The 24,214-nt window shown below is 41.6% G+C and overlaps 1 protein-coding gene across 1 annotated transcript in view; it reads left to right on the top strand.

Moving 5' to 3' along the window:
- Positions 1 to 14,934, top strand: part of LOC127442107 (NACHT, LRR and PYD domains-containing protein 1 homolog) — a 53,007-nt gene extending 38,073 nt beyond the window's left edge. Inside the window, exons 4-8 of the mRNA XM_051699904.1 lie at positions 5,349 to 5,478; positions 11,451 to 11,480; positions 12,469 to 12,498; positions 12,645 to 12,920; positions 13,805 to 14,934. Of these exons, the coding sequence (XP_051555864.1) occupies positions 5,349 to 5,478; positions 11,451 to 11,480; positions 12,469 to 12,498; positions 12,645 to 12,920; positions 13,805 to 13,812 (474 nt within the window). The 3' untranslated portion in view covers positions 13,813 to 14,934. The remainder of the gene's footprint in view (positions 1 to 5,348; positions 5,479 to 11,450; positions 11,481 to 12,468; positions 12,499 to 12,644; positions 12,921 to 13,804) is intronic.
- Positions 14,935 to 24,214: the final 9,280 nt, after the last annotated feature.

Raw genomic sequence — 24,214 nt, 5'->3', positions numbered from 1 at the left:
GCATCTTCTCAGGTGTATATGTCCCAAGTTTTACTATCATGATAGGGTGTGGCAACTGCCATACTCTGCCATATGTAAACGCCACCCCTGGTGATTTTTAAAACTCGTCACATGTAATTTTGTTTCTTAAGAAAAGAACCGAATGGATTAAGACAGTAACCATTGCATTCTGAAAGGAAAATAAATGCATTATAGGCTATATTACGGACTCAAGATGGCGCCGAGTATGGCTGCTGCGTTGCGAGCTCCGACACAACATAGTAATGTTTTGTTTGTTTTTTCACAATTTTTATGTTTTTTTGTCTTGGATGTTGTCTGCCTTATTGTCTACGACAGACAAACACTTTTGGACATTGGTTCAGCAATTTCACACTGTAAACCGGACTTCACATTCCTCAATGCCGACCCGCTGTTTACAAACACGCAAGCGGAGCCCTTTGTCTGGGCAGCACGGCCACGGAAACGCAAAAGGAAAAGGGGAAACAGAGCCGGCATTCTCATCAGAGTAAGACGCCACACAAATCGACCCCCACTACCCACTATTCTTCTGGCAAATGTTCAGTCTCTGGATAACAAGCTATGCGAGCTGAAAGCGCGGATCTCTTTCCAACGAGATACGAGGGACTGCTGCATTATCTGCCTTACGGAAACTTGGATGTCTGCGGAGATTCCAGACTCAGCCATTGAACCCACGGGGTTCTCCGTGCACTGAGCGGACAGAGTGAAAGACCTCTCAGGTAAAACTAGAGGAGGTGGTGTATGTTTTATGATCAACAAATCCTGGTGTGATCAGAGGAACGTTCATTCTATCAAGTCTTTCTGCTCTCCTGATCTGGAATTTCTTATGCTTCTGTGTCGACCATTCTGACTACCGAAGGAATTCACAGCGGTCATTATCACTGCTGTGTACATTCCCCCACAAGCCGACACAGACCGGGCACTCAAGGAACTGTATGGGATTATAAGTGAGCAGGAAACCACGCACCCTGAGGCCATGTTCATTGTGACCGGGGACTTTAATAAAGCCAGTTTAAAATCAGTCGCACCAAAATACCACCAGCACATTAGTTTCAACACACGAGGGGACCGGGTTTTGGACCATTGCTACTCTCCCTTCCGGGATGGCTACAAATCCCTCCCCCGCCCACCATTTGGCAAATCGGACCACTCTTCCATTCTGCTTCTGCCCGCTTACAGGCAGAAATTGAAACAGGAAGCACCCACCCTCAGAACGATCCAGTGCTGGTCGGACCAATCAGACTCTACGCTACAGGACTGTTTTGATCACACGGACTGGGAGATGTTCCGGTCCGCCTCTGATGACGATATCGAGCTTTACGCTGATAGCGTAATGTGCTTCATCTGAACGTGCATAGAGGACGTGGTTCCGACCAGAACAGTACAGATCTATCCGAATCAGAAACCTTGGATTAATAGCGATGTTCGTGCGGCACTTAATGTGCGGACCTCCACTTTTAATTCCGGGAATGCGGAGGAGCATAAACAAGCCAGTTGTGCCCTACGAAAAACTATCAGAACCTCAAAACACCAGTACAGGAGCAAGATTGAAGGACAGTTTAATACCACCAACTCTAGAAGCATGTGGCAGGGAATTAACATCATTACGGACTTTAAAGGGAATATAAACTCCACCATGAACACCGCTGCCTCTCTCCCGGATGAGCTAAATACTTTTTATTCTCATTTCGAGGGAAATAACACCGCCCTCGCGGAGAGAGCTCTCGCTGCTGAAGCTACAGAGGTTAGTTCACTCTCCGTCTCTGTAGCGGATGTAACCCGATCCTTCAGACGGGTGAATATCCGCAAAGCCGCGGGCCCAGATGGCATTCCGGGCCGCATCATCAGAGCGTGCGCGAACCAGCTGGCTGGTGTTTTTACGGACATTTTCAACCTTTCCCTCTCTTTGTCTGTAGTCCCCACATGCTTTAAAACATCCATCATTGTGCCTGTTCCAAAACAATCAAAAATAACTTGTTTAAATGACTGGCGTCCTGTTGCTCTGACCCCCATCATCAGCAAATGCTTTGAGAGACTAATCAGAGATTATGTCTGCTCTGTGCTGCCTCTCTCTCTAGACCCACTGCAGTTTGCTTACTGCAACAACTGCTCCACTGATGATGCCATTGCATCTACAACACACTCTGCTCTCTCCCACCTGGAAAAAAGAGAATGCTGTTTGTAGACTACAGCTCAGCATTCAACACCATAGTGCCCTCCAAGCTAGATGAGAAACTCCGGGCTCTGGGCTTAAACAGCTCGCTGTGCAGCTGGATCCTGGACTTCCTGTCAAGCAGACGCCAGGTGGTTAGAATAGGCAGCAACATCTCCTCATCACTGACCCTCAACACTGGAGCCCCGCAGGGCTGTGTTCTCAGCCCACTCTTGTATTCCCTGTATACACATGACTGTGTGGCAACACATAGCTCCAATGCCATCATTAAGTTTGCTGATTACACGACGGTGGTAGGTCTGATCACTGACAATGATGAAACAGCCTACAGAGAGGAGGTGCACACTCTGACACACTGGAGTCAGGAGCACAACCTCTCCCTCAGCGTCAGTAAGACAAAGGAGCTTGTGGTGGACTTCAGGAGAAAAGACAGAGAACACAGTCCCATCACCATCAATGGAGCACCAGTGGAGAGAGTCAGCAGCTTCAAGTTCCTGGGTGTCCACATCACTGAGGAACTCACATGGTCCATCCACACTGAAGTCGTTGTGAAGAAGGCTCATCAGCACCTCTTCTTCCTGAGACGTGTATGTTATTATTTGTATATTGTTGAGTGTAATTGTGTATATCAGATGTTTAAATTGTGTTGTGTTAATTTGATGTTATTGTAAATTGGTATGTCTCATCACTGTCACAACTGCTATGTTGATCGGAACTGCACCCAAGAATTTCACATACCATTGCACTTGTGTATATGGCTGTGTGACAATAAAGTGATTTTATTTTATTTTATTAATTTTGATATTAAGAAGCACATTTCAGCAATTTCAATGGTGTTAACTCCAAAACAATTATTTGTGGTCGTGATATTGAATCTTAAAAGATATTTAAGAACTCTGTTTGAGGCAGAAGTAGACAGTAGTTGCAAGTAAATGAGATAAGAGACAGCAATGTAATATGTAGCGTTCCTAAAAAAGGATAATATTAGTGAAGGAACAACACAGGTGCAGTGCATCATCAATGTGCTTTACCTAGAATGAATTTGAGCAAATTTTAGAATTTTAACAATACATGTGACAGTTTACAAAAGCTTACTGTAAGTCACAGCAATATGACAAAATATTGTTGTACGTATCGCAGCAGTTTCCTGGTGAAATGAACACTAGAGGCGCTACAGTAGCAATGACTTTTATTCACTTTCACACAAATCACAATTAAAAAGGCACGTTATCAGTTCATAAACACTTATTTTTTGCTCTGTTCCTCACATAATGCTATCTGATGACATTGAACACTTTTACTATAGCACATGATTTGTAAGGCAATATATTTTAAAAATGTTATTACGTTAGCAACTACATTTACAAGCTTGTTCTAGAGCAATCAAATTGCGCAGTTGCTCAACTGATAGAGTGTTGTACTCCTGAAGAGCACGTGAGTCAACATGTGAGCTGAAAGTGTCATAGAAGCACCTCCAAATGATGTGGTTGTGGGGTTTTTTTAGCTCACATTTGCTTTTTATCACACTATCGTTTAGGTTTAGGTTTAAGGTTTAGTGTAGGGAGGTAGGTTTTGTTAATTTAAAACTCAATAGTTTTAAATTACCCCAAAAACTTAATCTGTTTGGGAAAACCTTTTAGTGTCATGAACTGTCAATTTGGGCATTTCTGATGAACTGTCAAAATATCATATTTGTTGCATGGGAAAAGGCACGCAAGACTTGCGATGTCAGAAAAGCCAGTCTCTTGAGACATATAAAAAGTTAAAAATAAATTCAAAAAATTAAAATTAAACTTTGAAGAAAGTAAGTAGTGTTGGTTTGGTGAGTTGTGGAAATAAAGTTGTGTGATTTTGTTGAGAATATGAATGAATTTAATTGAATTCAGAATTAATATTTACTGTACATTTATTATTTTTCTCCAGCCATCCAGTTTCTATAGATGCTTGTCCTGTGTAGCACAGGGAGTGCTGGACAGGTAGCCAGACCACCAAAGGGCAGCACACACAGACAAACACATTCCCACTACGGGCAATTTAGTGTCCCCAATTCACATTCAGAACCGTCCAATCTGTAAAAGTAGCAGGAGTTTTGAGAATAAAGTTTAGGACAAAAAACGTCAAGATTTCTTTGTGCACGTTGTTTTTAATATATACATAACATCCGATCGGGAGGTCACATATGGTCTAGTTGCACAAATATTTGAATGCTTTTTAAGCTCAAATCGGATCTGAAATTCTGCTTCTTCAGATGGTCGGACCTCCACGAGGTCGCCATATGACTCTTCATTAGAACTGACTAACTTTTTGTCTCTCTGATGCAGTGAAAAGGCGGCTTCAGTCCAGTAAGAAAAATGGAAAGGATCTGCAAAAATGCATTGGGTACTTTTCAAGTCTCTATAAAGTTGTAAGGAGTAAAAATTAGTTTTTTCTTTGGAAATGTAATTACAAGTATTCCATTTTAGATGCGCTCGAGTAAAGTACAAATCCCCCAAAATTATACTTAAGTATAATAGTTAAGTATATTTACTAAATTATTTTACACCCCTGGTCCCTTCATATCTGAATGACACACAGAGGCAAGTAGAATTGCAGAGCAACACTAAAATAAAAAATATCATTGTCATGGCAGTACTGGCAATACTTGTAATAATGGCCGTGGCAGCTATGCTTCACCATTCGAAACTGACGACCATGCACCAATGTATTTGTTCACATAAGCACAGTACAATGAGTCAAGTCAAGTCATTTTTATTTGAATAGCGCATTTCATAACAGATATTGTTTCAAAGCAGCTTTACAGGAAATTATGCTATAACAGAAAAAAAAAAAAAAACAGTAATATCTTAGAGTCAAGCACACCTGGCTACATATGCTTAAACTTAATTGGATATTCCTTGTATTGTCACTGTGGCGAATTTGAATGAGTGAAAGTGAAAGAGATATGAGAACATGGACAGTCTTTTGTGGCCTGCTTGCAATGCCTCCAACCCTTGATAACCACTGCATTAATAATATAATGTTTAATTGTTTTTTATTGTCCTCAATTGCTCAGGAGTGAAAAATCTATCTGATCTTAATAATTGTAGAATACAACCAAGCCACACTTTCACCCTTAATGTCCACAAACCCTCCTAACCTCTTTCTTTCTCTCCATTAGGAGCTACAGCTTATATACAGTACTGTTATGCCACGTTTTTTTGAAGTATTTATTAAAGATCCAAAAGAGGAAATTTGCCTTCAGCTGATGGCACAACAAAAACCTGTATGGCATGCCAGTATACGCCAAGGTAAGATTTATTCAGAAGTTTGTGCAAAAAAAACAAAGCTGTTGGTAGAACATGGTGCTAGTGTAATGAATCCCGTCTTTTGTTGTTCCTCCCGCTCACCACCAGAGGGCTGCATCATATGGGGTTTGACTTTAACTCTTTGGACTCCATCTCCCATAATCCCTGTACCTGTCAATGATCACCTGTTCACCTGTTTCCAATTCACTCAACTATTTAAGTCTCACTCTCACTCCCTGTCATTGCGAAGTCTTGTTTCCTATCTGTCACTCACTCGACGTTGTGTCGATGTAGTGACACTAGGGGTCACACTTGGGAGCCCCAAACATCTCTGCTTTTTTGAAAAAAGGCCAATGAGAATTGGCGAGTGGAATTTGCATGCCACTCCCCCAGACATACGGGTATAAAAGGAGCTGGTATGCAACCACTTATTCAGATTTTCTCTTCGGAGCAGAGCGGTTCTATTCATTGAAGCTGAATTCATCCGCGAAGTTCATTCACCTCAACTGCTGGATTCTACGGCGCATTTCAGCGGCTTCTCCCCCTCTGCACCCATGGAGTGTAGAGAATGCCCCTGGTCACTTCGGCAGAAACAACTAAAAGAGTATATTTAAAAAAAAAAAGAGTATATTTTCTTTCTAAAAGAGCGGCACACCGGAACGTCTTTTTAAAGATGCCTTTCCATCTGTGTGTTATTCCTGGTTGTGGTCGATATCTCTCCGCTTCTGACAGCCACGATCGCTGTCTTTCATGTCTGGGCGCTGCCCACGCGGAGACATCGTTCTTGGATGGGTCTTGTCCTCCACTGCAAGAACATGACCATGGCAACGTTGCGTTCGTGGCTTGCATTCGTAAGAAAGCCAGCCACCCCATCGGCTCCCCGCCTCGGTCCTTCTACCTACGGGTGTGAGGCCATGCCGGTTATCACTGGGGGCCATTTGAGGACCTCAATGGGACCACCTCCACTGGGTATCCCCCCACAGACCTCCCATTCCCCAACATGCTTGCTTGCTCCGGTTGGAAGCTCAGACGAGATCGCCGGCTCGTCTCAGGGCGAGTTCGACATCTTGTTCGGAGCCTGGGAAGAAGGCGAGTTATCGAGCGCAGCAGCGAAAAGCTGGATCGTCCAGTCAGACACAGAAGCTTCGACTGGGCTTCCTTCTTTGGTAGTGGTCACCCAGTCCCAGGCCGATGCGGAAATGATAGACATGCTTTCCCGGGTGGCTGCGAGAATCCTCGCGGCTCGATGATTGGTTCCTGGGCTTGGGGCGCCACCCACGGCCACGCCCCGCCCCCGTTCCTTTCTTCCCGGAAGTGCACGAGGAGCTGACAAGATCGGGGGAGGCACCATTTACTGCCCGATCCCAGTCTTTCAGCTCCCCTGCTCTTGCTACCCTCGATGGCGGAGCGGCCAGGGGGTATTTGGTAATACCCCAGGTGGATAAGTCGCTCGCTGTGCACCTGTGTCCGCAGAGCGCCGCCACCTGGAGTGGGCGCTCAAAACTCCCGTCCAGGGCCTGCAGGTTTACGTCGTTGCTGATGGCTAGAGCCTACGGTGCCACTGGACAAGCCACCTCCGCCCTGCACGCCATGGATCTCCTGCAAGTACACCAAGCCAAGGCGCTAAAAGAACTGCACGAGGGTAGTTATGACACAGGATTGATGCAGGAACTGCACTCGGCGACCGATCTCGCTCTCCGGGCGACAAAGGTCATGGCGCGGTCTCCCTGGCAGGCGATGTCCACCCTGGTGGTCCAGGAGCGCCACCTTTGTCTCAACTTGGTTGAGATGCGCGAGGCTGACAAGGCACGGTTTCTTGATGCCCCCATCTCCCAGGTTGGCCTATTCGGTGACACCATCGAGGACTTTGACCAGCAGTTCTCGGAGGTGAAGCAGCAGACGGAGGCCATACAACACATCCTGCCCCTGCGCGGCTCAAGACCCCGCAGCCCGTCTGCTCGTCGCCAAGGGCGTCCTCCTAAAGCAACAACACTGGCTCCGCCGCAGCCCGCCCTCGTGGCCCGGCCCCGGCGTGGAGCCCAGCGCAGGAAGCAGATGCCACCCGTCTCACGGCCGGCAGCCAAGAACCCCAGGAAGGCTTCGAAGCGCCTCTGAGATGGGCAACCCTGGGGCAAGGAGACCCGCTTCTCCGGAGCTTATGGCCTGGTGTGCTGGCCATGAGGCACACAGCAGTCTGCTCGTCACACACTGCCAGTTCGTGCAACACAGTTCAGCTAGTTGTGGCATTTTGTATAGGGACCCCTAGTGTCACAACATCGACACAATGTCAAGTGAGTGACAGTTAGGGAATGTCCTGGTTACTTTCGTAACCTCCGTTCCCTGATGGAGGGAACGAGACATTGTGTCCCTCTTGCCACAATGCTGAACTACCCGCTGAAATGACCGGGACCTGGTCTCGGCTCCTCAGCACAAAACCTGAATGAGTGGTTGCATACCAGCTCCTTTTATACCCATATGTCCGGGGGAGTGGCATGAAAATTCCACTCGCCAAATCTCATTGGCCTTTTTTCAAAAAACCAGTGGTGTTTGGGGCTCCCAAGAGTGACCCCTAGTGTCACTATATCGACACAACATCTCGTTCCCTCCATCAGGGAACGGAGGACGTTTTGCCGAGGCTGACATTTCTGAGCGTTTTCTTAGTTTGTTGAATTACCTGTGTATTATCCTGGACTGTTTACCCTGTCATTGATCCGTTGCTGCCTGCAAACTATTACTGCCTTGTTTTACCTGGATATAACCTGTGATTGTCTGCCGCCTGCCCCGATCTCTTGCCTGTTTATTGAATACCCCTCTGGACTGCCTTTTGATATTACTGCTGCTGGTGATTTACCCCTGCCTGTCTGAATTACTACGTTTATTGTTATTAAAAGCTGTACTTGGATCTCAACTCTGTTGACTCATCATTACAGCTAGAAACGTCCATCTCATGGGTTGAATTCCCAGGGAACATGTCAATCTTCACTTTAAATAAACACTACCTATTGCCAAAAGAATGAACCAGCCAAAAATTAAGCATTTACATCCCCATAATTAAGTTTAAGCCTTTTCTGTTTTTCCTTTTTTTTTTTTTTTTTTTCAAAATGTGCTTTCTGTTTAAAATCAGGCTTGTCAGTTTGTAGACAGTACAGTATACAACAATCAGCAATAAGATTAAAACCACCTACCTAATATTGTGTAGGTACCCCTCGTGCCACCAAAACAGCACCAACTTTTATCTCAGAATAGCATATTCTTCTCACCACATTTGTACAGAGTGGTTATCTGAATTACCGTGGACTTTGTCAGTTCAAACCAGTCTGAACATTCCAGGATGTGCCATCCATATGAGCAAGGTAAGCAGTGCTTACCTAACAGAAGGGTGAAAAGAAAGATTACACTATGAAATATTTAAATATAATTGTTATATAAACTACTATTTTGTTCAAATTTGTCATCTTTCATCTCAGTTGAGCAGCACAGACAGTTATTCATTTATTAGCTTTGGCGGCACCCTCAGGTATAAGCACTTTATTTTATGTTTTCTCTGATTCAAAGCATTATTTACCGCCCTTCCATTCAACACTGTACGTTCATTCAAACTGAATCACGCCCACTACTACAAATAGCCAAGGTAAACATGTTTACCAAAATGAGTAAGCCAATCAAAAGCTCCTTCCTTCAGTCACGCTATCTGATAGGCTAGATTTTAGTTTTGTGTCAACTCGTTCAAGTTCACGTAACTAATGTGTTAAGCACTAAAATGGATATCTGCAGTGTAAGCATCGAAGAACTACATGGATGTCGTAAAGTTAATTAAAAACTTTAACGAAACTTCAACAAGCGGGCGACTTTACCAACAAAGTGACGGAGATGTTTGTTCGCAAGGAGAGACACATGGATTTTGTGTTCAAGTAAAAGTAAGTTAATGTATTTATTAAAAATCTGTGTTATTGATACTAGGTCACAGATATTAGGTCATTGTTTCTGGTTAGTCTGAGAATATGAGGTGTTGATCTGGTATTCATGTCCTTCTTGTGTTCATGTGTTATGCTCTGTCAGTTTTATAGTTCTAATTTTAGGAGGCAGTGTCTGTTTAAAAAAATATATATATTAAGGAATGTAGACTGCCGTGTCTACGTTTCATTTGCCTTGTGCATTCAGGCTAAGATTCTTGTCTTTGGTGGTCAGATTAGTTAATTGCTGCTGTTCATTCCAGTGGTTCTGAACTGTGGGAAGAGTGACGTGTGAGACCTTGTGATGTTGAAACAAGTAACTGGCAATCTTTTCTTTTTTCTTTTTGTTGTTCAAAACATGCTCTTCTGGCATTATGGTTCATTATATGATTTAATGGACAAACAAGCTCGGCTTAATATGTGACAATCTTTCATTTGTGTGATATGAGAAATATTACAATTTAAAACAATTTGTTCATGAAGTTCGCCAGTGGGTTCTAAGGCAATAATTTATGTTAATAACATTTCTGCTTCATTACACCAGAGATTATTTAGCAGAGACAGGCCACTTTTATTTAAATGAATGGGAAAAAATTTGAACGGCCAACCAAGAAGTTCTTGCGTCCATCTGTCAATGGATGTAGATAGGAAGTCCCACCTTACAGGTAAAAGAGCCAATCACCTGTTAGATACAGACATCGCCTGTCAATCAACTAGCTAACGCACATGCGCATTAGCTATACAAGCTGGAAATGTGTGTGTTTTAGCATAATATGAGATCAAGAAGCACAGTTTTTTATTCCAATATTATCAGATTTTATTGCTGATTTGAAATATGTTCTTTGTCGTAATTTTGACTGTTTTTGAGATTTCGGTGTCCCCCCATTCAAGTAGATAGGAGCTGCACTGGCATGACTGTAAATAGCCTCCCGAGAGTGTTCCAAAGATGGCTGATAGTGGACAGACTTTGATTAAACTTACCCATATAATGTGTTTTGGGCACAGTGTTTAATAATGTGTATTACAAAATCTTTGATGCTTGCCTAGTCTCAAAGCCCACGGCACATCCCTTGGCCATTCTCTGTTAACCTCTCTCATCAACAAGGCATTTCTGTCCACAGAACTGCCGCTTACAGTATATTTTCTTGTTTTTGGCACCATTCTAAAAATAATTCTAGAGACTGTTGTGTGTGAAAATCTCAGGACATCAGCAGTTACAGAAATACTCAAACCAGCCTGTCTGGCACCAACAATCATCCATGCAATTATCTAATCAGCCAATCGTGTGGCAGCAGTGCAGTGCATAAAATCATGCTGATACGTGTCAGGAGCTTCAATTAATGTTCACATCAACCATCAGAATGGGGAAAAAATGTGATCTCAGTGATTTGGAGTGTGGAATGATTGTTGGTGCCAGATGGGGTGATTTGAGTATTTCTCAGAATGGTGCCAAAAAACAAAAAAACATCCAGTGAGTGGCAGTTCTGTGGACGGAAATGTCATGTTGATGAGAGAGGCCAACAGAGAATGGCCAGACTGGTTCGAACTGACAAAGTCTACGGTAACTCGGATAACCACTCTGTACAATTGTGGTGATACAAATGCTATTCTGAGATGCGGGTTGGCGTTGTTTTGGCAGCACACGGGGGACCTACACAATATTAGGCAGGTGGTTTTAATGTTGTGGCTGATCAGTTTGACCAAAGTGCTTGTAAATATAACTAAAACATAAGTCTGGCTTTTCAGGGCTACTGTCTTAGTATGTTAGTAATGTCTTAAGCAACCATGTATTATAGATTTTTTTTATGGGATAAAAAATGCTCAACATGAAAATAGTGTATATTTTCCTTATTTTTCAGTTTATTTTCTTGTTTGATGATGCATGTACAGCATGTTTAACTGATTGTTACATTATGTTGCGCCTGTAAACAAAGGTGTGTTATTACTTTACTAACATTCTACAGATGATTTATATTACATAATTGAAATTGTTAAAGTATTGTGTGATCTTTATCATTTCAGGTGATTACCATCAGATGACCTCCACAGTGGGTACGGTGACTTTAAAATGCTAAACTTTTCCCAATGGATTATACAGATGCATTTTAGCAGTAAATATTTTGAATATTATTTATGAAGAATCAAAAACAGTTGGGGGGGAATTCACTTAGAATGAACTGCATCCGGTAAATGCGCTATTTATTAGCACATGCTCTTTGCACTGGTTTAGCACCCCATTCACTAAATTAATTATGCAGATCAGCCAACAGCGCAAACACACACAAAAAGTGTGCAGAATGCAATTTTTCCAACTTTGTGGGACTATTCTGAGCGCTAAATAGCGGAGAATGCCGCAGACCACCATATTTGAGACACCCTGCTGGAACTGTACATCTTCACTGTGATCCAGACACCTGGATCATCTCTTAAACATGGCAAAAGTGCACTTGACTACACAGCACATCTAGATATATAGCAGCTCTTCTTCATCATTTGATAATTATTTGATGAATTATTCACAAACAAAATTAATGTTACTGCCTAATTTGATTTGCGGTAATCGCACAATCTATATTGCGGCAGGCAGTTTTTGTGAATGAAGCACAATCTACAATGAGCCTAATTTACATAGATAGGAGGCGTGTTTACGCGGAAAGTAATGACAATAGCTGAGTTAGGAATTGCATACTACCCATACTACTCTTACTACTTCTGCCATATCTATCAACACCAGAAATAGTAGGAGTAGTATGGTAGTATGCAATTCTGAACTCAGCCAATGACTCAAGACAGTGTAATTTCAGCGCTGATTGCTCTTGCTAAAATAGATTGCGGTCGCTTAGTGAATATGACATAGGTATTTGCGCTGAAATACCACATACAAAAGTGGCGCAACTGTTTAGTGAAAGCCCCAGTGTGTATTTGGGTGTATATTCCACATTTACATACAGTCAAGTATAAGCTCTTTTATAATCTAGATCTTGTATAATGCTATACATTTTACTTTTGTTTGTGCTGAATGTCTTGAATGGTTTTGCAGATGGAAGCAGAGAAACACAAAGCTCTTGTGGTAAGAAAATAAATAAATAAAGTATATTTCAGATTGAAGGTTCACCAGATCTGACCTGATCTTAATTCTGAGAAAAAAAAAAAAAAATCATCCAGTAATCAGTCACTCAGATTTTGGCATGTCATCTGATGTCATTTTGTCATTAGCTGTAGGGAACAGAACTGTAAGTGAAATTCTCCTTGAGCACTTGGATGAACTGGAATCTGAGGAGATGAAAACTTTTACATGGCATTTGACTCAAGGTGTAAAAGACTTCAAAATCTCTAAAAGTCGACTGGAGAACAAATCAAGATGTGAAGTTGTGGAGTGCATGATTGATCATTATCGTACAGATGGTGCCGCTCAACTCACTCTGATCATCTTGGAAAAAATGAAGATGAACTATCTGGCAAAACAATTGCAGGAGGAGCTTAAGGTGAAAGGTAAATCTGAATTCTCAATAAAACATTCATGCCACCCTTCAACAGCATAGACAACTTTTATAAGGGAAAACAAACTCAAGGCCACCATTGTGAATTAATGTAGGTTATTAATACAGTATCACTGATGACCTGTCAGTGTAGTATTTATTTTAGTTACTCTAAAAAAGTAATTAATTACTACTACTTACATCTTCTACAGTGTAATTAGATTACTGTACTAATTACTCTGTCTGAAAAGTAATTGCATTACTTATTACTAATTACTTTCTAAAACCCTGATCAACCTCGACCAGATGAAAAATACAAGGATAGACATGAAACTGTTCTTTTAATTCTTTCAAATAAATCAGATAAAATCAAATAAATTATTCATGAACTGGCAAAAGAATTTAAGGGAGCAGCGTTAAATTAGAAAACATATATTTTAACATTAGACATTAAATTTCGATTTTAAATTCACTATTGTTTTATATAGAATTTCTCTGTAGTCTATACAGTATTTAACACAATTACATCAGAAGTAGCTCTAATTAAATTACTGAAAAATTAAGAGTAATCCTTACTTTACTTTTTTCAATGAAAAAGTAATTTAATTAGAGTAATTAATTACTTAGTAATACATTACATCCCACGCTGTCAACGAGCTGAATATTGTAAAACTGCCCCAAATATGTCAAAATTATACCCCAACATATCATTTCAAAAAGATACAATTCTGATGCCATTCGCATCAGTGTGTTGACACCAAAAGTTTCTTATTACTTTTCTATGTAGTGACATGCAGGACTCTTGCACAAGCATTGGTGCTGGATGCCTTGGGAGTGACAATCTCTTGTTTATGTGTAGAGTACCATTTTAATACGTTCCTTTATTTTATTTTCCAGCACAGTGAACAGCAACCAAGATGAACCAAGGAAAACTCAGTAAATGACTCTCGTAGATGGAGAGATGGAGGTTTTAAAGGTGTCATGAAATGGAAAATAACATTTTCCTTGATATTTAGAAATATAAGAATTAACTGTACTATAAAAACATACTGTAACTCAAAACACCCACTCCAGTCTAAAAAGAGCATTTATAGTTTCCCCTCTAATGAAACTTCTCGTAATGGAAACTGTGAGTTTGTGACATCACAAGACACTGCTCATTGTCTCGCCCACTGGTGTGCAGTTCATATCGTAAACAGAGAGGGAGAGAGAGGCAGGCCTAGCGTGACCAACTATTTCTGAACACCAAAGGGGACACATCTGGACTATTTTTAAGTTTTCTTTTTTGTTTTGTTTTTTTGCATATAACATGCATTAGACAGCCGTCTTTTACCATTGTCATGTTTATCATGCCACTTTTAAAAGAGGTACAACTCAGAAGCTCTGCCTCTTGCTGTACTGAACACAAGCTACGCTACTCCCATCTGCGCTATTTTTAATTGTTGGTGTAGCTTTAAACATGGACTAGCTGGCCATCTGGATACGTTTCTGGTGATCTGCGCCTCAGAGCACCTATGCGTGTTTGTCTATTCATCGTGCTATGGACTATGTATATGCGTGGACTGCTTTTTGGTGCTGATGTAATTAATTTTTAATTAATTAATTAATTTTCTTTATTTATCACACATTATACATTTGCACATATACAGTGAAATTCTTCTTTTTCACATATCCCAGCTAGGCTGGGGTCAGAGTGCAGGGTCAGCCATGATACGGCGCCCCTGGAGCAGATAGGGTCAAGGGCCTTGCTCAAGGGCCCAACAGTGGCATCTTGGCGGTGCTGGGGCTTGAACCCCCAACCTTCTGATCAGTAACCCAGAGCCTTAACCACTGAGCTACCACTACCACTGGATGTGTGTTATTTGTAAACCCTGATATTTAGCTTTATAGACTTAAAGTTATAAAGAGCTGGTTCATTCTCCTCTGACTGCGTTTAAAATATGACTGTGTATTCGAGGGGCTGTACGGTGTTAGCAAATCAGAACAGTGGGCGTTTACACTGAAGTTTAAACGAGATACTGTGACCAAACCCGAGCTTTTCAGAGAGAGGGCAAAAAACAGGGTGGAAAATGATCATTTATTACTAAACTAGGACTGTTTTAGTCCTAAAAACATTCACTAACATTATCAGTGGACCTCAGGGAAGATAATTAAATTATTTAAAAAAATTGCATTTCATGACACCTTTAAAACACATGTGCCAAGTTCTTAGAAATGTTTGGTTTCATTTAACAACAAACCATTGAGGAAACCATCAGTACAAAAGTAATAATATATTTTCCTTATACCTTGAATACATCTGATTGTGCACATCTAAATCATTGTTCAAACATGTTTTTAAAAATATTTCTTAACCTCCTGGAACCCAAGTGTGACTGCTGTGTGCATTTTCCATTTCCCTTTTTGATTTGTAACTTGTAGCACCTAATAAACATGCAAAAAAAAAAAAAGAAAAAAAAAATATATATATATTTTAGTGCCAAACGTTTTCCTAAAAATGTATATCCACATATGTGGACAGCGGGACTAAGTTGTGAAATTTTAAATAATACCAAGCTACAGAATATCTTGATTTTTTTTTTTTTTTTTTTTTTTTTTTAATCAAATAGTTGATTATGTTTCCATGAGTGTTGATTATTCATGTTTTTGAGATGTTATTGGCATTACAGCTGATTTTCAATAAAGTTGAATTAATAATTCTGATTTAAAGTAATGGCCAGCATCATCCAATCACTGTCAACCATGATAAAATAACATTTTGCATTATACATTTCTGAATCTATGTGCTTATTATCATTGTGCCATGTCTCCCAAACATGTTGAGTGGTCCAAACATCATCTGCAGCCTGAAACTGAACTTTTGGTCGGATTTCAGGAGTGAATGCACTTAGCTGCATAGAGAACTATAGGATGCTCCCTTGCTCCCTATTTAGTGAATGACTTAACCTCCAGTGTGCTGTCTGTCTGCGCTGGTCTCAGAACAGTTCGAAATGCACCTTATTTTCATCCTAACTCCATATAAAGACTCTGAAAGCAACATTTTTTAGCTTTTGGATAAACCCACTGATTCTCAATATGCACAGTGAATATATAGAAATACATTTACTAATGTTAATGAATAGAATCATATTGTGCAGTGATAACAAAATAAAATATAACAAAATGTATATTCAAATGAAGTGAAATGACCCACAGATGTGTTAATGTTGAAAGTTATTCAAAATAACCAACATGCTTTTTCAACTTTTGAGGAAATAATGTCCCAAAACCCACATATGTGGACATCATGTTTATTAGTGCGCTGATGCATTAAAAGTGAATATTTTAAAGCGGCATATCAAATGAAACTAAAGATGCTACTCTTTACAACCAAGCATGTTTCAATCCAAAAACTTAAAGAGGTTTCTTACCAGAGGTACCTCTGTTGGCTCTGCGCCCATAGAAGCGCTTCACGGAAATCGACATAATGATGTTGCGTCACGTGACGCGGTGCACCAGAAGTTTAACTCTTAAAGGAGACCTATTATTGCCCTTTTTACAAGATGTAATATAAGTCTCAGGTGTTCCCAGAATGTGTCTTTGAAGTTTCAGCTGAAAATACCCCACGGATCATTTATTATACCATGTTGTAAATGCCTCTTTTTGGGTGAAATCAAAAACACGCTGTTTTCGTGTGTGTCTCTTTAAATGCAAATGAGCTGCTGCTCCCCACCCCCTTTCCGGAAGAGGGATGTGCCTTTACAGCTCGTGCTTCGGATACTACAGCAACAACAAATCAGAACCAATATGACTGACACCGTAAATACCGGAGTTCAGCCATATATGTACATTAGTACAACTCTCTTATGTTCACAGAAAATGTACATAGTTTTCAAAAAGACAATCACCTTACTGTAATATGTGCATAATAAAGGTGCGGTTAAGAATTATACAGACAGTAAGCGTAAAAATAACGACATAGCTCTGGTCTCCATGAATACAATCAGAGACAATGGTAACTTTAGCTGCATTAGCCATGGAATCAGCTAACAAGCTCTTTCGGAAAGGCAATTTGCAAACATTCACAAAACATAAAGTGCAATACTTACATCTTCAGGATATAAAACTGGAACAAGAACAGTTGGTACTGATCCATGCTTGAGAATCAAATTTTTTGAAAATCCTGATTATATTGACCCTCATTCACAAAGCAGTCTGGTGTAAAATGATTTGCACAAACATACACGAATTTTGGTATGTTTTGGGGCACATTTGCTTCAAAAACAAAACTTGTCCACTGTGTTTTCAGTGGCTCTGATGCCAGGAGTACATGAAGACACTTATGTTCACTTTTACTGCCAACAACAGAACACTTATGACGCTAAAGAAGTTGAGACATTATTCTTCTCACCGTAGCTGCTCCAGCACGGAAAAAAATGGCGGACTGTGTGTCAATCACTCAGGGGAGGATCTATGATAATAGGGTGGAATCCGTCACCAATCGTGGGCAAGGCCACGAGAAACGAAAACCAATCACTTTGAGACACTGTTTTAGATTAATAGAAATATAAGAAAGAGGAGTGGGTGGACTTTTAACATTGTAGGGTGGTTGTGTACACACACTGCCGACTCACATTTATGTTCAAACACCATGTAAAAGTGAATTTTACATAATAGGTCCCCTTTAAATGACAGTGTAGGGTTTTGTGAACAGTATTCAGTCGGTTTAAATTAGTATTGTTCCAACTATCTTGAATTTTAGAGTAGTTTCAGTAGTTTTCCTTGTGCTAATTATGAAATTATATAATTATTATTCTTACAGTCAGGGCCGCATTAATGAACTGGCTTACCTGGGCTTAAGCTAGCATTGTACTTGTGTAATGTTTAATGTGTGTGTTCATGTATTTCATGCCTTTTATTTTGAAAAGTTTAGTTCCTGTTTCATGTCACGTGTTCCTGGTCATGTGATGTCCTGTTTTCCCTCCATTTTCATGTGTCTTGTTTTCATTGGTTCATTGTTTGATTATCTTGTTTAGAGTTCTGTTTGTTCATTGGTTTATGTTCTCCCACGTCCAAGTATTTAAGCCCTCATGTTTTCCATTGTTGTTTGTCAGGTATTGTGATTGTAACATTGTTGGATAGTTCATGCCATGCCATGCCATGCCATGCCATGCCATGCTATGCCATGTCAAGTCTATAGTCATGTCATGTCATGTCATGTTAAGTTTAGTTAAGTCGTTCATGTTTATGTTTTGTTTTGTTCACATTTATAGTTAGGATTACTGGTTATCACATTTGGAAATAAACTGCACTTGGTTTCTTCACTCCATCATCATCATCATCATTGCCAGCACCAGCATCAAACATTACAGAATACCTGACTGCCCATTATGAACCCAGCAGTTCGGCTTCTTCGCCTACATCAGGGGAGTCGTCCCCTGGAGGATTATATAGAGGACTTCTGCGATCTGGCCTGCCGGGTGGACTTTAATGAGGTCGCCCTCAAAGACTGTTTCCGTTTAGGATGTAGTGAGCCAATCTCCACTTTGATGTCTGGCAGTCGCAGTTCCTTCAGCCTGGCTAAGTATATTGACCTTGCCCTGCAGATTACTGGTTCTACGTTCACTGTAGGGGAGGCGGATGCTGAGCTGGAGTCCCACGTCATGGTCGCCGAGCCAGCGTCCCACGTCATGGTCACCGAGCCAGCGTCCCACGTCATGGCCGCCGAGCCAGCGTCCCACGTCATGGCTGCTGAGCCAGAGTCCGTTTCATGGCCGCTGAGCCAGAGTTCCTCATTATGGTCGCTGAGCTAGCACCGTCTTTTGCTCCGGATCCTAAGTCTGCTCCATGCCATATCACAGCAACACCTCAGCCTGCTCCATGCCATGTCACAGCAACACTTTTGCCTGCTCCATGCCATTCACAGCAATGCCTGAGCCTGCTCCATGCCACGTCACAGCCACGCCTAAGTCTGCTCCACGCCTTGTCATAGCCTCATCTGAGCTATTGGACCTGGAGATGTTTCCCGCCCTTGTACCCACTCTTAGTTCTCCTGAGCAGGCAAGGGGAACTTTTAACCCTCCGACCCCACCTGGACCCTCCGAGCCTTGGACTCCGCCTTGGCCTGTCGGTCCCTCGACATCGCCTCGGCTCTGTGTTCCCTCTGCTCCACTCTGGTCCTTCAGCCTGTAGGCTTTGCCGGGGTCCCTCGTCCCTCCGGCTCCTCCTTGGTCTGTCGGTCACCTGGCTCCGCCTTGGCACTCCGATCCTCTAGCTGCGCCTCGTCCCTCCGATCTGTCAGCTCCACCGGGGACCTCCTTCCTTACGGCTCCACCTTGGTCATCAGTCCAACCGGCTCTGCCTCAGTCTTCCGATTCCCCCAGCTCCACCTTGCTCCTCAGAGCCTCCAGCGCCACCTTGGTCCTCCCTGCCATCGGCTCCACCCTGGCTCTTCGAGTCTTCGACTCTCTGGGTACCAAGTTCCATGGTGTCACCTTTCAAGTCTCTCATGGCTCTGCTTTCCATGGCTCCACCCCTCAAGTCTCTCACAGCCCCACCTTACCTCGGCTCCACCCCTCGAGCCTCTCAGGGCCCCACCTTCCATTGACTCTGCCCTTGTCCCATGCCCCACACCCTGTCTTGCCAGGCCACGCCCCACGCCTCAAGGCCCCCCCCCAGCTCCCTACAGAACTTTGGAACTATGTCATGTTTTATGTGTTTGTTCATGTTTTTGGGCGTCGGGACCGCCCCTAGTGGGGGGGATATGTTATGTTTAATGTGTGTGTTCATGTATTTCATGCCTTTTATTTTGAAAAGTTTAGTTCAAGTTTCATGTCATATGTTCCTGATCATGTGATGTCCCGTTTTCCCTCCATGTTCATGTGTCTTGTGTTCATTGGTTCATTGTTTGATTATCTTGTTCAGAGTTCTGTTTGTTCATTGGTTTATGTTCTCCCATGTCCATGTATTTAAGCCCTCATGTTTTCCATTGTTGTTTGTCAGGTATTGTGATTGTAATATTGTTGGATAGTTCATGCCATGTCAAGTCATGTTATGTTTATGTCTAGTCTATAGTCAAGTCATATCATGTCAAGTTAAGTTTAGTTAAGTCGTTCATGTTTATGTTTTGTTCACATTTATAGTTAGGGTTACTGTTATCACGTTTGGAAATAAACTGCACTTGGGTTCTTCACTCCATCGTCATTGCCAGCAGCAAATGTTACAACTTGCATGTTTTGATTATTGGGGGGTTACCATCCCCCCCCCCCCCCAACCCCCCTGGAATCTACGCCCCTACCTAAAACTCTCAGAAGGGCCAGATTCACGGTGTCCACCACCCTATACTCGCCCAGCAACTGTCTGCAGGAGAAGCGCATGTCAACGCTTCAACCTGGTCTCATAGAATGAACATTACTATTACTACATTTTTGCAAACTAAGTTTTATGTGCCTTGTTCTTACTTTTGCTGCAGTTTGCTGGAGGCGCTACATCAACTGCATGTTTTATTTACTTTCACACAGATCACGAGTACAACGGCTGATTATGACTTTATAAACACTTCTTTTTCGCTCGTTCACTCACACACTGCTATGTTATGATATTGAAGCACTTTTACTTTAACGAATCATTTAAAACATAATAGAGAATCTAATTTTGGTTTGCAAAAATGTGGCCATATTCACGTAATTGTCATGAGATCAGGCTGAAACACTTTCAGCAGGAGACGTTCATGTAGACACGGAGATGTCTACAACAGCGAAAGTCATCCGTCTAGCGCATGTTCACATGCTCCCCCAATACCCCCCACCCCCGATGGACAACTGGTGTGGGAGCTTCACAAAACGGTGAGCCCCAAGACCCCACGGTGCCTTAATGGGTCCCTCTGTACAGTTTGTTGTGCCTTCTTTAATGTGTAGCTCAATATGTGTTTGACAGAAAACAGTACTCCTCTGTATTTGGTGTTTTCTGTAAAACAGTAACAAAAAAAAGTTTTTTTACTTTTTTCCCCCGTATTGTTTTTTTTTTTTTTTTTAACTTATTTAAATACAAATGATTAGAAACTGCATTCCACTATGGTTACAATTTAAATCATGGTAATCTGAATAAAGTTACTTTCAAAAAGTATTTTGACTACTGAAGTGATTATTTTTATTTCATTGTAATTTGTTTTATGCAGGGAATCCTGCACAAGAGGTAGAATGATTATTCTGGTTACTAATAAGCTTAATGATACATATTATGAATATCTTACAAATTAATCTGAAGCTCAGCAGCAATGAGCTTATTTGTGTGGCAATACCAGAGTGTGGCTTACCTGTCAAGCAGCGACACGGCAAGAATCGAACCCAAAAAAATCCCTCAAAGTCCCCCACCTTGTAAATATTCACTCTGGTCAAGAACCACCACAACAACAAACAATTGCCGTACGTCATGGCATCCACTCATGCACTGCATGTCACGTGTTTATGATTGCTACATCCATCAGCAGTGAGGGATTAATGTAAGAAATTAGTCAGGCTGACGGAGAAGGTTAATGAGTTAGAGACACACATCTGAACACTAGTGAAGGTCAGTGAGAAAGAGAAGCCGGTAGATATGGTTTCGGATGTGGGTAGTACAGTGAGCAACACACACTTTGGTTCCAGCTGTAGAGCCCTCATAGCAGGGTGTTTGGGTGACATCTCGGCAGCATACTCGAGGAGCAAAGCAACACCACTCTCCTGTTCCTATTAGGATTTCCAATTGATTCTCCCCACTCAGTGATGAACCAACTGAGAATCATGTTGAAAGTGCCCTTGTTATAGGAGATTCTATTGTAAGGAATGTGGAAACAGAGACTCCAACCACTATTGTTAAATGCATTTCCGGTACCAGAGCATCTGGTATCAGATCAAATTTACAAGTGCTGGCTAATGCTAGATGTAGATTTTTGAAAATTGTTATTCATGCCAGCACTAACAATGTCTGGCTTTGCCAATCAGAGATTACTAGAGTTAATGTTAAAGAGCAGGGTTTTTCCTGGGTCAAAAATGGTCTTTTTGCTGCAATGCAGTTTTTTTTTTTTTCATTAAGATATCATTTATTATTATTGATCATCTGAGCATCTAGAAACTGCTGAACTCAACAGATGTTTTTTATTTTTATTTCAAGGTGCTGTGTGAAATCAAACTAACTTAACACCTTATTTCTACAAGGCTAGTTATAATATTCCTGAGTAAACCACTTTACTGATTTGGGACTGTGCTTCTATAGTAAACATGTTTGCTTTTTACATCAGAACAGATATTGTTTTTCTTTTGGCAGACTCTTAATACACAGCAAAATCGCCAGAGTTAAAATCCTGGTGTTACAGTGTTTTAGAGTAGAGTTGATATTATTGGAGTTTAATTCCACAGAATGAACACTATTGGTGTAAACAACACCCTCTGGCTGGTGAAAATGTGCAGAGTTGAATCTCATTAACACTGGGAGTGTAATTTGGAACATCCAGGATATTTACGAGGTGTGTGTGCTGAAACATTTCTCAGATGCCATTTTCTTTTGAGCACCAAGCAGAGCAGGAGAGGTGGGAGGTTTTATTAACAGAAGAAACACTGAAAGTAAATATGATTTTTTTTTTTTCATTCAAAATATGTATTTTATGAAATCAGAAGGTTTTATCATGAGTTTAACGAGAATTTCCAACACAGTTTATCCAAATCCCTTAATAAGGATACCAACTTGAATATCTGGGCTAGTTATCTGAAACAACCAATATAGGTAGATGTTGGGATTTAATCGCTATTTTATTAGTAAATTGGGTTGAATATCAAGTTCATGTGGCATGTTTTACTTATTGTACAAATCTGTAGTTGTAGTGTTTTTGTTAAACTGTAGCAAGGCGATCTTCACGGTTGTACAACTTTGCCACCAGCATCTCGTGTGCAAACCCTCAAAACTGCTTCTTTAAAACTGCATTCATTGATGTACTGGCAGATTTATAAATTATATATACAGAGGCTGTTATATTAAAATTAAATTATTCATCGAATTTAGATTAAAAATCTAACTTAGAATGCTAAAATAGCATTCAAATTATGGACGACTTACATTCTTGGGCTAAAACAGATGCAGTGCAACAAATAAAACGCAGGTGTCTCAAGACACTGTCATGTGTATTTTGTTGGTTCATGTTTTTCATGTCATTTATTTTGAAATTCTAGTTCCTGTTTCATGTCATGTGATTTCATGTTTCCCTCCATGTTCATGTTTTTCATTGGTTGATTGTCTTATGTTGTTTAGTGTTCTCAGTGTTTATTGGTTATCTTTGTCATGTGTTCTCCCATGTTCACGTATTTAGCCTCATGTTTTCCTTCGTCCATTGTCAGGTATTGATTGTTTGTGAATGTAACTTTGTTGGACTGTTCAAGTTTATGCCAAGTCAAGTTTATGTCAAGTCAAGTCAAGTTATAGTCAAGGTTTATGTGTTTATGTTTTGTTCACGTTTAGAGTTAGGGTTTCTGGATATCACAATTTATAATAAACTGCACTTGAGTTCATCACACATCATCATCATCATCATCATCTTTGCCATTGCTGCCAGCATCGTTACAGAATACCTGACCGCAATATGAACCCAGCAATCCAGCTTCTTCGACTTCACCAGGGGAATTGTCCCCTGGAGGATTACGTCGAGGACTTTTGCGCAGTGGCATGCCAGGTTGACTTTAATGAAGTTGCCCTCAAAGACATTTATCATTTTGGACTGATTGAGTATCTCTTTGCTGATGCCAGGCAGTCAGAGTACCCACAGCCTGGCTCAATATATCGACCTCGCCCTGCAGATTATTGGTTCCACGTCCACTGTGGGGGAGGCGGATGCCGAGCCAGAGTTCCATGACATGGCCGCCAAGCCAGAGTTCCACGACATGGCCGCCAAGCCAGAGTTCCACGTCATGGCCGCCAAGCCAGAGTTCCACATCATGGTCACTAAGCTAGCGCCATCTTTTGTCTCGGATCCTCAGCATGCTCCATGCCATGTCACAGCAATGCCTCAGCCTGCTCCATGCCATGTCACAGCCATGCCTCAGCCTGCTCCATGCCATGTCACAGCCATGCCTGAGCCTGCTCCATGCCATGTCACAGCTATGCCTTTGCCTGCTCCATGTGATGTCACAGCCACGCCTGAGCCTGCTCCATGCAACGTCACAGCCATGCCTGAGTCTGTTCCACACCATGTCATAGCCACATCTGAGCTATTGGACCTGGAGATGGTTCCCACCCTTGTACCCACCATGGATGTTTCCTCAGGATCAGACAAGGGGAACTTCTGACCCTCCAAATTCACCT

The sequence above is a fragment of the Myxocyprinus asiaticus genome, chromosome 1, assembly GCF_019703515.2.
Source record: "Myxocyprinus asiaticus isolate MX2 ecotype Aquarium Trade chromosome 1, UBuf_Myxa_2, whole genome shotgun sequence".
NCBI lineage: Eukaryota > Metazoa > Chordata > Actinopteri > Cypriniformes > Catostomidae > Myxocyprinus > Myxocyprinus asiaticus.
This window is presented reverse-complemented; position numbering and strand designations above follow the sequence as displayed.